At 35.9% G+C, this 14,794-nt stretch overlaps 1 protein-coding gene and 1 pseudogene across 1 annotated transcript in view; one reads left to right on the top strand and one right to left on the bottom strand.

The window, feature by feature from the left end:
• Nucleotides 1-1,303: 1,303 nt before the first annotated feature.
• NEB (nebulin) overlaps nucleotides 1,304-14,794 on the bottom strand; it is a 201,993-nt gene continuing 188,502 nt past the window's right edge. Inside the window, exons 139-148 of the mRNA XM_011360291.2 lie at nucleotides 9,495-9,587; nucleotides 7,735-7,827; nucleotides 7,346-7,438; nucleotides 6,922-7,014; nucleotides 5,967-6,074; nucleotides 5,677-5,860; nucleotides 5,266-5,358; nucleotides 4,182-4,334; nucleotides 3,775-3,881; nucleotides 1,304-1,692 (exon numbers count right to left, since the gene is read on the bottom strand). Of these exons, the coding sequence (XP_011358593.1) occupies nucleotides 1,519-1,692; nucleotides 3,775-3,881; nucleotides 4,182-4,334; nucleotides 5,266-5,358; nucleotides 5,677-5,860; nucleotides 5,967-6,074; nucleotides 6,922-7,014; nucleotides 7,346-7,438; nucleotides 7,735-7,827; nucleotides 9,495-9,587 (1,191 nt within the window). The 3' untranslated portion in view covers nucleotides 1,304-1,518. The remainder of the gene's footprint in view (nucleotides 1,693-3,774; nucleotides 3,882-4,181; nucleotides 4,335-5,265; nucleotides 5,359-5,676; nucleotides 5,861-5,966; nucleotides 6,075-6,921; nucleotides 7,015-7,345; nucleotides 7,439-7,734; nucleotides 7,828-9,494; nucleotides 9,588-14,794) is intronic.
• LOC111739403 lies at nucleotides 12,300-12,418 on the top strand (annotated as a pseudogene).

The following is a 14,794-nucleotide window of genomic DNA, read 5'->3' as shown; positions in this document are numbered from 1 at the left end:
TGAGGCTAAGAGGTAAGTATAGGAGGATTCTCTTGTATATGTTGAAACTTTTTCAAGCTTAAAAAAACTGAGATAAATGTGTTTATTTTTCATTGTATAGCAACTATAAAATGTGCTTTGGCAGCCTTGTAAATAGCAAAATTAAAAACTAAAAACGCTTACCTTAGCAGACAGCAAATACTTTGGGTGTTCCCAAAGTTTAAGGGAAAACATCTCCAGTGCACAATGAGATTGTTTTCCGGCTTAACCTAAATTTTTAACCTAGTTTAAGTGAAGATTGACTTGGAGGAGTGGCAATCTCCCTCACCATTAGGATGCTTAGGAGAAGGTCTGCCTTTTCCTTGGCTCTGTAAGTTTCATAAGGATGCCAACTGTATCTTGCTCATCACTCAAACCCCAGCATTTTGCACAGTGCTTGTTTAGCATGCAAGTGTCACACATCATTTGCAAGTGTGCAGTGTTCACTGGTGTACTCAGCCTGAGAGAGACACACGTTAAAAAGTCTAAGGACAGCAGGATTAGTACAGCTCTAAAGGAATGTGGACAGATCTTTTGCTTTTTAGAAAAGATACTCCGAAAACTAAAGCATTAAGCTGTTATTGGTTGGCAGTCCCCCTTTGCTTGTTTAATGCCTTGCCACCTACTGCCAAGCCCACTGGATACAGACGAGAAAGATCCCCTGAGGTTAAGACTGGATCCTAAAATTCTTTCTAAAACTTTAAAGCTGAGCCTAAGGGAAGCTTGCTAAATACAAGTATGAATAGAGTTCTGAGAAAGTCTATGCTTGTGCATTTTTCGCAATACGTTTTTTTTTTAAGTTTAATTTTTTTAAATGAAGTCTAGGATCAGACATTTGCTATACTGAATTTTTTTTTATTTGTAGATTTTTACTGAAAGTAAACAAAGCTCATTCCATCAGTAGTGTTTGTTGCAGAATTACAGATTTTATTAGTTACTAGCTTATCACCAGTTTATATTGACTATCAGCTTTATAACTTCAGAACTGGATTAGAAATAAAAAGCATCAGCATTCAGTAAGCAAGACGAGGTGAACATCCGCCATTTTTCTTTAATGTGTTTAACATTCAGAATCCTAGTTTTAGAAAATAATGTTAAACATTTTCATAATGAAGAAAGACGGTATGGTAATAATGTAACATTGCAGAAACTTTTTAAATGTCTATTCTGAAATTAAACGTCTTAAAACCCAAAGGAAAATTTAGTAATGGCAATTTAAAAAATAATGAACCTATGGGTTTAATGTCTCATTTTATGTGCAAGTCCAGAAAATAATGAGATAAACCAGTTTAATAACTAGACAGATTAGTGATGTTAACTTTTTTTTTACTGAAGAATTATTTGGGTTCATATAGAAACAAAGGATGGTACAACTATGAATCATATTGACAGAAAAACCATTAAGCAGCTTGAGAACTTGGGTAAAAGTGGAGAGTCTGAACTAAACTACTGACTGCAGTGTTTGTAGGCCCTGTAGACAGGCACGATGCTTTGAAATGCTTAAATAGCTTCAACGTAGTTGGCCGGGAGCATGCCAGTCCTGCCGGTCCTCTGCACAGTGCCATACATCCAACCTTCGTCGATGGCTTGAACATTTACAATAGCATCTCCGTCTTTGAAGGACACTTCATCTGCATCAGCAGCCATATAGTCGTACATGGCACGGAAGATTTTCTATTTGCAAAGATGGAAAAAGAGGAAAAAATAAATTAGATTTGCAACAATTAACCTTATGTCTTACTCCATAAATTTAAGTTGCACAAAAGAGAATGTGCAATCACCACCCAGAAGGTAAAAAGACAACTCACAAACAGGAGAAAATATTTGCAAATCATATATCTGATAAGGGGTTACTCCCCAGAATATGTAAAGAACCCCTACAACTTAGTACCCCCTCCCCAAAAAAAGGATTTGAATTCTCCAAAAGAGATATATGAAGAGCCAATAAGCACATGAAAAGATGCACATCATTAGTCATCAGGGAAATGCAAATGAGATACCATTTTCACACGCACCAGAATGGGGATAATCAAAAGGATAGTCCATAACAGGTGTTTGGGAAGGATATGGAGAAATTGGAACCTTCATAAACTGCTGATGGGACTTTATAATGTGCAGCCATTTTGAAAGTTTTGGAAGTTCTTTCCACGTTAAACAGAGTTACCATGCGACCCAGCAATGCCACTCCTAGGTATATACTCAAGAGGAATGAAACCATATGTTCATACAATAACTTGTACACCCACATTCATTAGCAGCATTATTCATAACAGCAAAAAAATAGAAACAAAGGCCCATCAAGATGAATGAATAAAGAAAAGTGGTATTTCCATAGAATAGAATGTTATTTGGTAATAGAAGGAAGTATTGATATATGATACAACATAGACAAACCTCAAAATATTAAAAAGAAGCCAGTCACAAGACCACATACGCGTGTGATTTCATTTTTATAAAATGTCAATATATAGGGGCAAATATGTAGAGAAAGAAAGTACATTAGTGGATCCCAGGGATTGGGTGGTGGGTAGAGGGAGAGGCTCAGGATGGTGAGTGACTGCTGATGGGTACAAGTGGTTTTTTTAGGGTGATGAAAATGTTCTAAAATTATGTAAACTCTGTAAGGAACTAAAAATCATTGGAATTGTACCCTTCGAATGATGAACTTATGTTAATAATGTGTTCATAAAGCCATGTACATGTGTCTATGTGAAAAAAGAATATACTTATTCTACATATGGCCTCCACCTCCCCACCCCACCCCCGTCTTTTGAGGTTGATCTTGTGTTTTGGAGAAGAATTTGAAAAACCATAACAATATTGCAGTATCTCTCACTTTGGGAATTTGGGAGCATACCAGTAGTATGCTGTAGTATTTTATAATTTTGTTTTTTTCCCTGCTATTTGCAAATTTATAATTATTTTAGAGTCCATTTCTGGATTTCATCTTTTTTAAAAAAACTATTCCCATGCTAAATCCATATTTAATTATAATAGTTTTATATGTGTTTTGCTCTAATATGGTTAAATTTTTTCCTATTTGTCATTTTCAAAATTTACTTAGTTATTCTTGCATCTTTTTTGAATAAATTTGAGGATTAACATACAAACATTTTAAAGTGCTGTTGAGATTTTGATTGGAATGCTTTGAATTTATGAATTTGTTTTAGGAGAGATGACAACTTTACCAGCTTACGTTCCCGAAATATAATGGGTCTCAATACTTATTTATATCACCATTTAAGTCCTTTAGTAAACATAGTTTTTTTCATACAAATATTGTTTATTTGAATCCTAAAGAATTATGTTTTTGTGATATTATGAGTAACATTCAGGTCTTAAACTAAGAGTTTTAAAGTCGTCTGGTGAACTGTGAACATGATTCGACTTAATTCTTCAATACATATTAATAGCGGAGGCCTAAGATATGACATGTTTATATGTGTGACATGTGCATACATATTTATATTCTTGAAAAATGATTCCAAGCAGAAAATGTTTTAGTTTATGATAGTGAGTGAGACCAAAGCGCCCAAAATTATCATTTGCATTATCATTGAATAATGCTTTTTAATTAGGGTTTAGTAATGAAAGTTTTCTGATATTACTTTTAATGTTAACCTAAGAGGCATAGTAAAAGAGATTATATAAAATAGAAGATTTTGTTAAAAAAAAAAAAGAGAACAATACCTTTAATCATTTTTGCACATATCAAAAAATAAGAATGATTTGAGAAGTTCTTTATTATCGACTTACTCCAGCAGTAGATGGGTGAGATGGGATAGAGGATACTGTTGTCTGTTGGGTGGCGACTGAAGACGATCGTTGCTGGGGGAGCTCTGTAGTTTTTGCATGTTTGTAAGCTTAAAGGAAAAAAAAATATGTCATTTATAAGAAAAAACAAAGCTAGACATCATTTAATCTGCCTTTAGCAGCTGAGCAGTGCTGCCTTTCCTGCCAATTTAAAAAGAATGATTTCCAAGAAGAGAGGAATGAAAATGGAACATCTAATTCATGTACCTCTCCACAATTCTAGTCTTTTCTCATTAGAAAGATCCGTTTTGTTTTGTTTTGTTTTGTTTTGTCACTCAAAACTTCTCTTACAGTAACCGCCAGTGAGCTGGTCGGCCATGGCTGTCAGAGTCAGTGCCATCCACTTGTACCTGCTGAGGTTGCAGAGAAAAAGACGCCACCATCACTGTAGGTGGACAGGTGGTGGTCCGCCCCTTCTGAGTGCTCCGACTTCTCCTCGCCACCACTGATGCTCAGTGCGCTAGCTGATCGCGACTGCTCCCGGCTCCGGCGCTGAGCTTGGGCTGGGGGTGATAAGATTGTGAGAGGGAGCAGAGACAGACCTCAATGGCAGTTAATGCTCAACAGTTATTGAATCTCAGTTGGTTTTTGTTTGTTACCAAGCAAAGTCTTAAGTAGATTTCCATGGACGAAACTCTCAAAACTCTTATGACATATGGTGTTATCCTCATTTTTCAGATAAGAGTTTAAGTAAATTAGTGAAGGGCAGGTAACAATTAAGTGGTATAGCCAGGCTCCCAGTCCAGAGCCTGGCCTTGAGAGTACACCTTCCCTCCACCTGGCCCATTTTCCTGGCTCACCAAAAATGAACAGATAGTAATATTCACATACAAACTCCACCTCTGAGTTCTCCAGAAAGTCCTCCCTAACTTCTAAATCAGTTAGGTGTCCTTTCTCTGTATTCCCACAATGCATGTGCAGACCTTTAAAATTGCACTGTCAGGGTGTAACCACTGATTTACTCATCTCTTCTCAACAGTAGACTAGGGTATAAATCCTTTGAGGACAGGCGTTATGTGTTATTTTCTTTTTTAACATGAATAGAAAGCATAAAGGCATGCGGCCTCTCTTATTGAATGACTGATCTTCCTTGACATAAGAGAGCGCAGAAAGTTGCTAAAGGTCAAATCCATTCTCTTCCCTTTGCCTGTGTATTTTTGTTGTCATTATTATTTCTCCAACAGAAAGATCTCCAAATTTTTTCATAAGGAAAAAAATAATAATAGGGCCTGAAGGAAACTTACACTGGGGCAGGGAAACAATCTTTCCCTAACTTAAACTTATCTAGAAAATGAGTTTGGCTCATTAGTCATGAAGGTATTTTCATGTGGAAGGGTCAACTCAGGCAGTGAAAAGCTTCGGAGACTGAAAGTCATAGACCTAGCCCACGAAATGATGACACCTTTGTCCTAAGCCTTTTGTGTCATAACATACCATTAAGCATGTGTAAGCTTCGGGATTGAATGTTGTCTTCTGCTGGGTCGTAGTCAAAAACGGAGCCAGGATTAGTACGCCAGACACGTAAACCTGCAAGTGAGATTAAGGATCAGAACAGATGTTCTCGGACTCTTTTGGTAACTTGGAAACTAAGATACAAACTTAATCGCAGGAGGATTGAATAACACTAATTTAGCTTAGGTTTAGTCATGCCTTCTCATAGGAGATTAAAGTATAAGGTAGAAGAGACGTCAGCTTTGCAAACTATGAAATAATACAGGTTTTCTTTTGCACTTAATGAAAACACAGATTGAGGTCTTTTATCCTTTGCCTTGGTATAGATGAGGTCACTTTTGTTCTTCTGTACCCCTTAACTTAAGTCGATATTCCCACCTAGGGATCAATTACCTGTAATAGTTTCCTGATCTTGCTCATTCCGTTTTTGTTCCATCTCTACCACTTTTCTCTGAATTCCTCGGTAGTTAATGTCACTGAAGTCCTGTGTGTTCTTCTTTACTCGTTCAGTGATAGGATCTGTCACCACTGGTGTGAAGCAGCCCTTGTGTTTCTCAAAGTCCTCATGATATTTCACCTGAAATTTCATGAATTCACTTTGTGAAAATATCATGGTGTCGTCATTTCCTTTCTCACCTGTTCCCACAGGCCGGCCAACCAAGCCTAAAGAATTCCTGACTCACCGTTGAGATGTGGCGTTGGGTCTCCCTCACTCGTCTCATCTCTGGGGTGTCCAAGACGTAGGCAGCTTTGCCTTGTATTTGTTTCCGGAAGCTATCAGAATAAAGAACCTGATGGAGGAGAGACCATGAATGGGTACAGGTCATGGGAGTGTCATAATTCTGAAGCCTCCAGACCTTTCCAACAGATATAGATGAAAAGAGGGAAGCTTGAGTGAATGGGAAGGACCCAGCAAAACCCGTGACAAACAGTGGAACAGGTTAGCATGAGGATGGATAGGCAGGGCTCGAATCTGGAGAGAAAGGATTTGTTTTGACTTTGAAAATGAAACTTTCATTTTCAAAGGAGAAGGGACACAGTATAATTTTGAAAGAAAAGGGAAGAAAGTGGTCTTTTGAATTTGCTAGGAATGGTAGCACTAGAATATAGGATGGTATTTGGGGCTAAATGTGATACTGACATTTGAAAGAACTATGCTTTAAAACAAGTGATCAGTTTTCATGTCCAGATTTTGTAAACCAATATGCGAATACAGAAATCACAGTCTTCCAGACATGAAAAACCCAAAACATCAAAAACAAAGAAAGCATCCATTTCAGAGAGTAGAGTTTCGTAGAGTACCTTACAAATGAAGGAGAGCTGAAGATGTTAGAAGTCAATTTGTTACACTTGGTTACGGAAGACTACCTCGGCTAAAGTAAAAAGGGAGGAAACACTGGCAATTAACTGATGTCGTCGTAGTAGGATCATTTGGAATTTAAAAGCACAGTTGTGTTAATTTTAGTGAAAATATTCAGTTGAACAAGTAAATGCACATTTTTGTGGTGTTAAAATGTTATTTTCCAAGATGTTGCATTTTAGTGAGGTTTTCAGTTGAATGAAAAGGCATGTTTTTTATGATGTTAAAATGTTATTGTCCAAGTCGTCGCATTTCTCTTTTTTAATCCTAGAAAATACCGAGCTAATGTTTTCTTGGTTGCGCTTAGCTCTCTCCATCTCTGGAGTAACAGGCGTCGGAGTTGCTTTTCTCATATTTTCTTTGTACAATACCTAAAGGAGCGAAGAGAGCATCCAGACATCAGAGAGCAGAAACCCAGTTCTGAAAAATATCACCTAGCAGATGTTATGGCTCAATTATATCACACTCTGTAAGAAACACCTCAGGAAGATAAAGCCATTAAAATGTTATTGTATAAAGCAAAAGATGAAGAAAGAAGTAAAATCAGTTTGGGCTGGAGGGGTTGGTTTGTTGTCTTAAGTGGGTAAAGGAGAATTTTAAAAGATAAAAGTTTTGGGAAAACTGTGAGATAAATTAGTGGTATAACCATGTTTGCCAGGCTTGTTAAAAGTGTAACAATTTCTTTTTCTCTCTCTGAAATACCGAGCTAAAGTTTTCTTGATTGCGTTTGACTCTTTCCATCTCAGGAGTCAAGGGTGTGGGGGTCGCTTTCCCCAGGTTCTCTTTGTATAACACCTGTGAGATACAAAGTTGGGCCTAAAGTCACTAGGAGGCAATTTTCAGGCTATTAAATATAATGCAATTTAAGGGAGAAAACTCCATGTTTAATCTATTACTGTTAGCGAGAACAGCTCTCGAGAAGAAAGCTTAAAAAACGGTTAATAGCAATGCTAAGTGTAGTATATCATTTAGAGGAGAGTCATAAAAACTGGCATTTTGTTCATTTTTAACCTGGGATTGAGTTAGGAGCAGGCCAAACTGCATGGGTTACTTTGCAAAATTAAAAGCACTTTCGTTTCCTGAGACAATACCGAGCTAATGTTCTCTTGATTGCGTTTGACTCTCTGCATCTCTGGAGTGACAGGGGTTGGGGTGCCTTTTCCCACATTTTCTTTGTACAAAACCTATGTGAAGCCAATGGGTTTGAAAAGCCAAAAAGAAAAAAAGAATTACAGTTACCAAAAGATTAAATGGAATAGAACATCTGTTAGAAAGGCAGGGTGCCAAACTATTGGGGCGGTGAGGTTAGATGGAAAAAAATATGCTTCCAAAGGTAGTTGATGTAGTTATAAGACGCACATTTCCAGGATAGGACCCTACCCTAAAATCGTTGCAGCCTGCAAGGCAGAACTGCAATGTGCCTGGAAGCATGAGGGACCTCCTGCACGCTACCTTAGTCTATGAATTTCAAGTCCCTGTCAGATCATCTGAACTGGACTTAGGTGCCTGGGCTGGAACACCACGGAGAAGGTGGAGGCTGCTCCCAGGTAGCGGCAAGAAATCAGATCTTTTGCAGTGCTAAAACTCATCTAGACACATCAGTAAAATCATAGGCCCTTAAACAACCAAAGGATTTCTCCCCGCTTTTTCTCTTGCTGTCATCTGTGTTCTGCCTCTTGCTTTAGTTTAGGAGAACATCAAACTTCTCAGTAAGGAAACAATGTTTTCAGCAATTATATCACTATTATGGTAAATCAATAAAACATATGGTAACACATCATGTCAAATCCTCAACCTCCATGTATCCTCTCAGAGTCATTCTCGGGGACATGGGAGGTTTGAGAAAAGCCAATTAAGAGAAAGAATTCTGTTAAAGTGGTGTTCTCCAAGTGAGGTCCCTGGACAGCGGGGTCGGCATCACCTGAGAACTTGCTAGAAATGCACATTTTCTGGCCCCACACCAGTCTTACAGAATGAGAAACTGTTGGGGCAGGGAGGACCCAGTAATCTGGTTTCATAACCCCTCCAGATGATTCTGGTGCACCCTGAAGTTTTAGCAGCACTGTGCTCAACTATTAGAGAAACCCGTAGACAGTGCTGGCGTGGAGGACCACAGGGTTCTTTATTACATAAGCTGAAGTCATCCCGACACAAACCCCAAGCCCCGGGTAATTTATCAACCTGTATAATATCACAGATCACAGAGCACAGGCTTACAGGAAATCGTTTGCTAAGTTAGCAGTTAAAGCCCATGATAAAGACAAAAAGAACAAAAAGAACTAAAATTGTTAAAATGAAAAACAGTTCAAACGATGTGTTCCTTTTTAAGTAAAATGATAATCATTTGCCAATCCCACCACTGAAACTTAATTTGTATCATTATTCCTGAAGGACAGGATCAGAGGTTATTTTTCCCAAGGTCTCTTTGTCTGAATCTGACAGAGTAGATTAGAACATACAGTCATAGTTGCAAAAACACAACAAAATCACAACTTCAATGTTCCAGAAAGAGCCCCATTACACCTACTATGCCACCCCTCCCCCACCTCAAATTTCAAGAGTACTGAAAACAAAGAGACCTTGGGGCTAGTGGATAGAGAGTAAGTTTGGGAAGAGATAAGCAAAATAATGTTTTATTGGAAAATCTGTTACTTCCTGGATATTAGAATTTTAAATTATAGATTAAAACAATTTTGTTATTTTGGAGTTAAGGCTAGAAGTAGCCCTATAAGAAAAAAGGATAATTGTGATAAAGAAATTCACAAAATTTAAGTTGTTTTTAAAAAGTAGGATTAATATATATTATTTTAATCATTAAAGAAGTAGTTTTGTCTTTTTATTGCCAAAGTACCGAGCTAATATTTTCTTGATTGTGTTTGACTCTCTCCATCTCTGGAGTGACAGGTAGAGGGGTTCCCTTGCCCATGTTTTCTTTGTATAATACCTGTGTGATGAGAAAGCATCCAGAAAAACAACCATAAGTAACATTTCATTTGTTGTGAGTTTTAAGGGTGAGTTCAACTTCTTCGTTACCAAAAGACACAGAAGTCCAAGAAGCCAGGTGTTATATACTGACGAGATGCCACAAATTATTTTAATGGCAGCCACTCTTGCAATGGGGAGATACTCTCTAGGGAGCCAAGGACCTCAGCTGCTAGGAGAGGGCTGTCAGTGTTATCCATGTTATTTTTTCATTTCTATGAGCATGGTGCCCCTAAACAATCACATGGGGATTTAAGATTGTTAGAACTCGATTTTGTTGTTATCCAAGCAAACTAAAAGATAAGTGGTTTAAAAAAAACATATTTTAAAATACCAGATGAAATAGAAATCAGAATCAACCAAAAAAAAAAAAAATAGAACCAATAGTAGCATCACAGAAATGTAAGAGTACGTATGTCTTTTAGCTAAGTGAGGTATATTAGAAGCAAAGGAAGGGAAATGGATCTAAAAAAAGAATAAATATTTAGTATCAATTTAATTATGAGGTTAAATGGCATCTTCTTTTCCCTTTCTCTCCAAAATACCGAGCTAAGGTTTTCTTGATTGTGTTTGACTCTCTGCATCTCAGGAGTGATGGAAACTGGAATTCCTGTGCCCAGGTTTTCTTTGTATAGAACCTGTATGATAAGAAAGCATCCAGAACAAAAAGCAATCAGCTACTTTCCCCCCCGCCATGGAGCAATTGAGCGCAGAAGGGCAAAGAGGAACAGAGTGAGTTAGAGGAAGGGAAATTCCATGAGTTTCTAGATCCAACCTGTATGAGCCTAGAGACATCCTTAGAAGCAAGGTAATGCGGGAAAGAGCAGCAAAAACTAAGAGATAGGAAAAGAAAGTTTTATTATTTGTATTGTTTGAACTACTCTCTGCAGCGCTGAGCAACGGAGAGCACTATAAAAGGGATTAATTAGCCTTTCTCAGGTTATTATGAGGAGATGTGGAAAAAAGGGCACAAGACAGAAAATGAACCAAGGAAGATATTTTTGATTTGGAAATGTTATTAATAAACCACGTAAGAGTATTTGGGTTTTATAAGCATTGCATATATGAAGATACATATGCATATACCTTCTTTTGCTGATTTTCAAAAGAAGTTTAAGCATTTAATTTTTAGTTTAGGTGAACATATTGGGAAGAATTAATTATTTTTAAGCCAAATGGAGAGAATTGACAGGATGCTAAAAAAAAAAAAAAGAAGAAAAAAAAAGAAAAGAAACTTGAAAATATCTGTACAAATACCATAGGAACAGAGAAAGTTAAAATAGGAAGTGAGGCAGTTTGTTGCAGAATAAATTTTTGTAAGCTTACGTTCAGATCAAATTTGCCAAAGCAAGATAAATGTGGATGTTTAGACATTGAGAATGTTATGCTTTTAAAGGCTGGAATATAATACTGAACACTTTTTTTTTTTTAAGTCAAGTGATTAATGTTTAAACAAAATGGGGAAACCAATCATAGGAAATGGAGCATTAAGTTGCGAACAAGACGTGTCACAGTTTTTATTGGGATAAGTTGATTAGATTTTAAAATATAGCCATTAATGTTTTTAAAATGTTTTAAAAATAGTTAAGGGATTTTCTTTTCTCTTTTAAATACCGAACTAAAGTTTTCTTGATTGTGTTTGACTCTCTCCATCTCTGGAGTGATGGGAATCGGGATCCCTTTCCCGAGGTTCTCTTTATATAACACCTGCACAACATAAGAAAGCATCCAGAAAAAACAAAGAGCGGTCAAAATAGCCTTTTCCCTGTCTTGTAGGGAATCTAGTACAAGACAACAAACATCAAACAGGAAAGACAAATTCACCAAGTCAACCTGTCTTTTCAAGCACAGATCTGCATGAGAACATGTATCATATTTCCTTAGCTAAAGCGCCAGTGTATTTGATATTCAACTTTTAGTCTAATTCATATATTAAATGTTGTTTCATGTAACAGGAAATAAGAGAGAAAATATGAATACTAATTTCATAAAAGCACTAAAATGCATAGTGTACAATAGAAAGATAATTTGTAAATTAGATTAGCAAATATTTATTTTCCCTACACAGAACATCTGTTTCACAGAATAACAGATATTTAAAACCCCAGGCTAAATCTCTGCAATATGGCAGAATTGGTCTTTGCTGAGAAAATTCACATTGTAGACGTGGTCGAGTCTAAAAGTCAATGTTTTACTACATAGTACTGTTTATTTCCCATAGTACCATGAAGGTTCTATGCGTCACTGGACAATTTTGCCTAAGTGCAAGTTGTGTAAAAATTAACATTAAATGGTTTCTTAGGGAAAACAAAGAAAGAAATTGTCTAGGATCATCAGGGTTATTAAGATATAAATAATAATATACTTACTCTAATATAAAAGAAAATAATTAAAAACAATTTTGAAAATTAATGAAAACCTTTCTAAAAGAAGAAAAAATAGTAATAAACCCACAGAGAAAACAGTGAATAACACTCCAAATGTAATGTTAATTTATATTGAAAATTTAACAAAATCAAAATGTTGTTAGTGAATAGGAAAACATACAAAACAAAAACAAAGGAAAACATAACAAAACAAAAAGACAGTGGGACCAAAGAAAGTTACTGATCTAATTATGTGAAAGAATTAAAATTTAAGAAAATATTTAAAGTGACAATTAAAACACATTTTGGTCTACGGCCATGCTACCCTGAACAAGCCTGATCCCATCTAATCTTGGAAGCTAAGCAGGGTTGGGCCTGGTTAGTACTTGGATGGGAGACCACCTAGAAAGACCAAGTGCTATAGGCGTAAAAAATAAAAAAATTAGGAGTTGTAAGCTGACAAGGTCCTTGCAATCTGTGAGGTCAACCAAGGGTTGCCTCACCTAAAATAAATAAATAAATAAAATAAAAACACATTTTGGATCAAACTTCCTTCCACCTCACCTTCCAAAATAAATCCAGCTAAGTTTTCTTAATGACATTTGATTAGATTTGATTCTGAATTTTAGATCTGAATCTAAGATTCTTATATAGAAGTTTCAACAGGCTCCTTGAGGACGATAGAGGTTTTTAGCAACAATAATAATACAAGAGAAAACATTAACTATAAGCTTATGATCTGATTTGTGTATTTTAAGAAAAAATCAGAAGGTCTGGATTTCTATTCATGGAATGGTTTGTTTCAAGTATCAAGATGAGATGGCTTTGGGTCCTGCTACTGAGCTATTTTCTTTTCCAGTACTGCTGTTTATCCAGATAGGATCTGTGTTAAGATAGATAGATCTGATCTGTTCAAGAATCACTGTTTCTACATGTGGACTTGATCTTGTGTCTTTTCCTGCAATGATAACCTAGAAACATCGAATAAAAAGAGTTCCAAAAAAAGTAAATAAGAGCTACAGTATTTGGGTTTTTTTCTGAACATGAGTTAACTTCAAAAGTCCCAGTAATAACATGAAAGGTGAATAGAGAAAGAAAGGAACAAATTAAAAGTTTTAAGGAACTATTATGGAAAATATAAAACATTAGAATCAAATGGTAGTTAAAGATCTGGAAAACAGAACGACGTAGTTGATGAGATTTTTTTTTTTTTTTAAACAATTAGTTAAGTTGATTATTTTAAAGAGACTCATAGTGAGAAGTTTGTTTTATAGAAAGTTATTATTATTTTTTTAATATGGAGTTAAAGGAGCTTTCTGCCAAATACCGAGCTAAAGTTTTCTTGATTGCGTTTGACTCGCTCCATCTCAGGAGTGACAGGTAGAGGGGTCCCCTTGCTCAAATTCTCTTTGTACAAAATCTGTGTGCACAAAACCAACAATCAAATCAGCCTGGGCCCGTCTTTTAGGTAAACTTAACCTTTAAAATAATCTCTAAAACTATATTTGTTTTCATAATTACATAAAATAGGTCTAAATACCTTTAAGGAATAGAACAACTATAGACCACCTTTGGACATATAGTCACACTCAGTGTAATGTCTGTCCCTAAGTGGCATTAATACAGATATAGCTGCCAGGCTGCAGGTAAGAATCACTTACTTATATAGGCCTTCTCTCAAAGACAGAAGGATTAGGCCTTTTCAAATAGCATTCAAGTTAATTGTAATTAATATCCATAATAAGTTGTTGGTAACTCTAAATTAGGGAACCAAGAGAAAAAGAGTGAAAGAGAGTGAGAGAGAGAGAGAGAGCGAGAGAGAGAGAAAGAGGTAGGTAGGTTTGGGAAAATAAAATAAATATTAACAAATATTAAAAGCTAAACAAATATTAGTTTTCAATGATCTTAAAAGTATTCCAAAGGAAAGCTCAATTATATCTTGCATGGTATACAAAAATAGCTGAGTCAAGGAAATTTGTATTTCTGAGTTACTATGAATTACTATGTTGTTTTTTTGAATGAAAATGTTTAAGAATCACATTCTTTTGAGAAAAGTTGCAAACATAAAAAACATCAAACAGAGTCAGAATAAATACCAACACAATTCTAATTACATTGACCTTTCGAAGGGGTGTTAGATTTTACTTTTGACTGTGCCACACCAGTTAGAAACACCTATTGTTATTCAAGGAGGATCTGAGGAAGGAAACACTGAGTATTATAGGCATTTAAGGAAAGTGATCAATAGCTATGTTTTAGGGAAAACAAGAGTTAAAATTTCACACCAGAACTAAAGTAAATACTAAATTACATTTGGTTTGGAAACTTAGGTAATATTTGGTATCATTATTTTCATTATATAAATTTAGTAATCTTATAGGAAGAAAAATCAGATATTTGTAATGTGTTAAAATATTATTTTAAATAGGAATTAAGGGATTTTAGTTTTCGTCCCCTAATAAATACCGAGCTAAAGTTCTCTTGATTGCGTTTGACTCTCTCCATCTCTGGAGTGATAGGTGTTGGGGTTCCTTTCCCCAAATTTTCTTTGTACAAAACCTGTGAGATACAAGAAAGTACCCAGAAGACACTCAAAATGAGTACAAAGATTAAGGAAGGGAGAAATTTAAAGGCAGCGGTGTGTGTGAGGGGGGAGTTTTTTAGTGGATAACGTTTAGTAAGGAAAGTGCTTTTACTTTTTACTTCACAATTTTAATGAACACTATGATGCTAATTCTGGGAATGAAAAAATACAATGGAAAGCATTGAGTTATAGGATATGAGTATAATGATGAGGAATCTC

The sequence above is a fragment of the Pteropus vampyrus genome, unplaced genomic scaffold (genome assembly GCF_000151845.1).
Source record: "Pteropus vampyrus isolate Shadow unplaced genomic scaffold, Pvam_2.0 Scaffold2, whole genome shotgun sequence".
Classification (NCBI taxonomy): Eukaryota; Metazoa; Chordata; class Mammalia; order Chiroptera; family Pteropodidae; genus Pteropus; species Pteropus vampyrus.
Note: the sequence above shows the minus strand (reverse complement) of the source record. Positions and strands in the feature narration are given on the sequence as shown.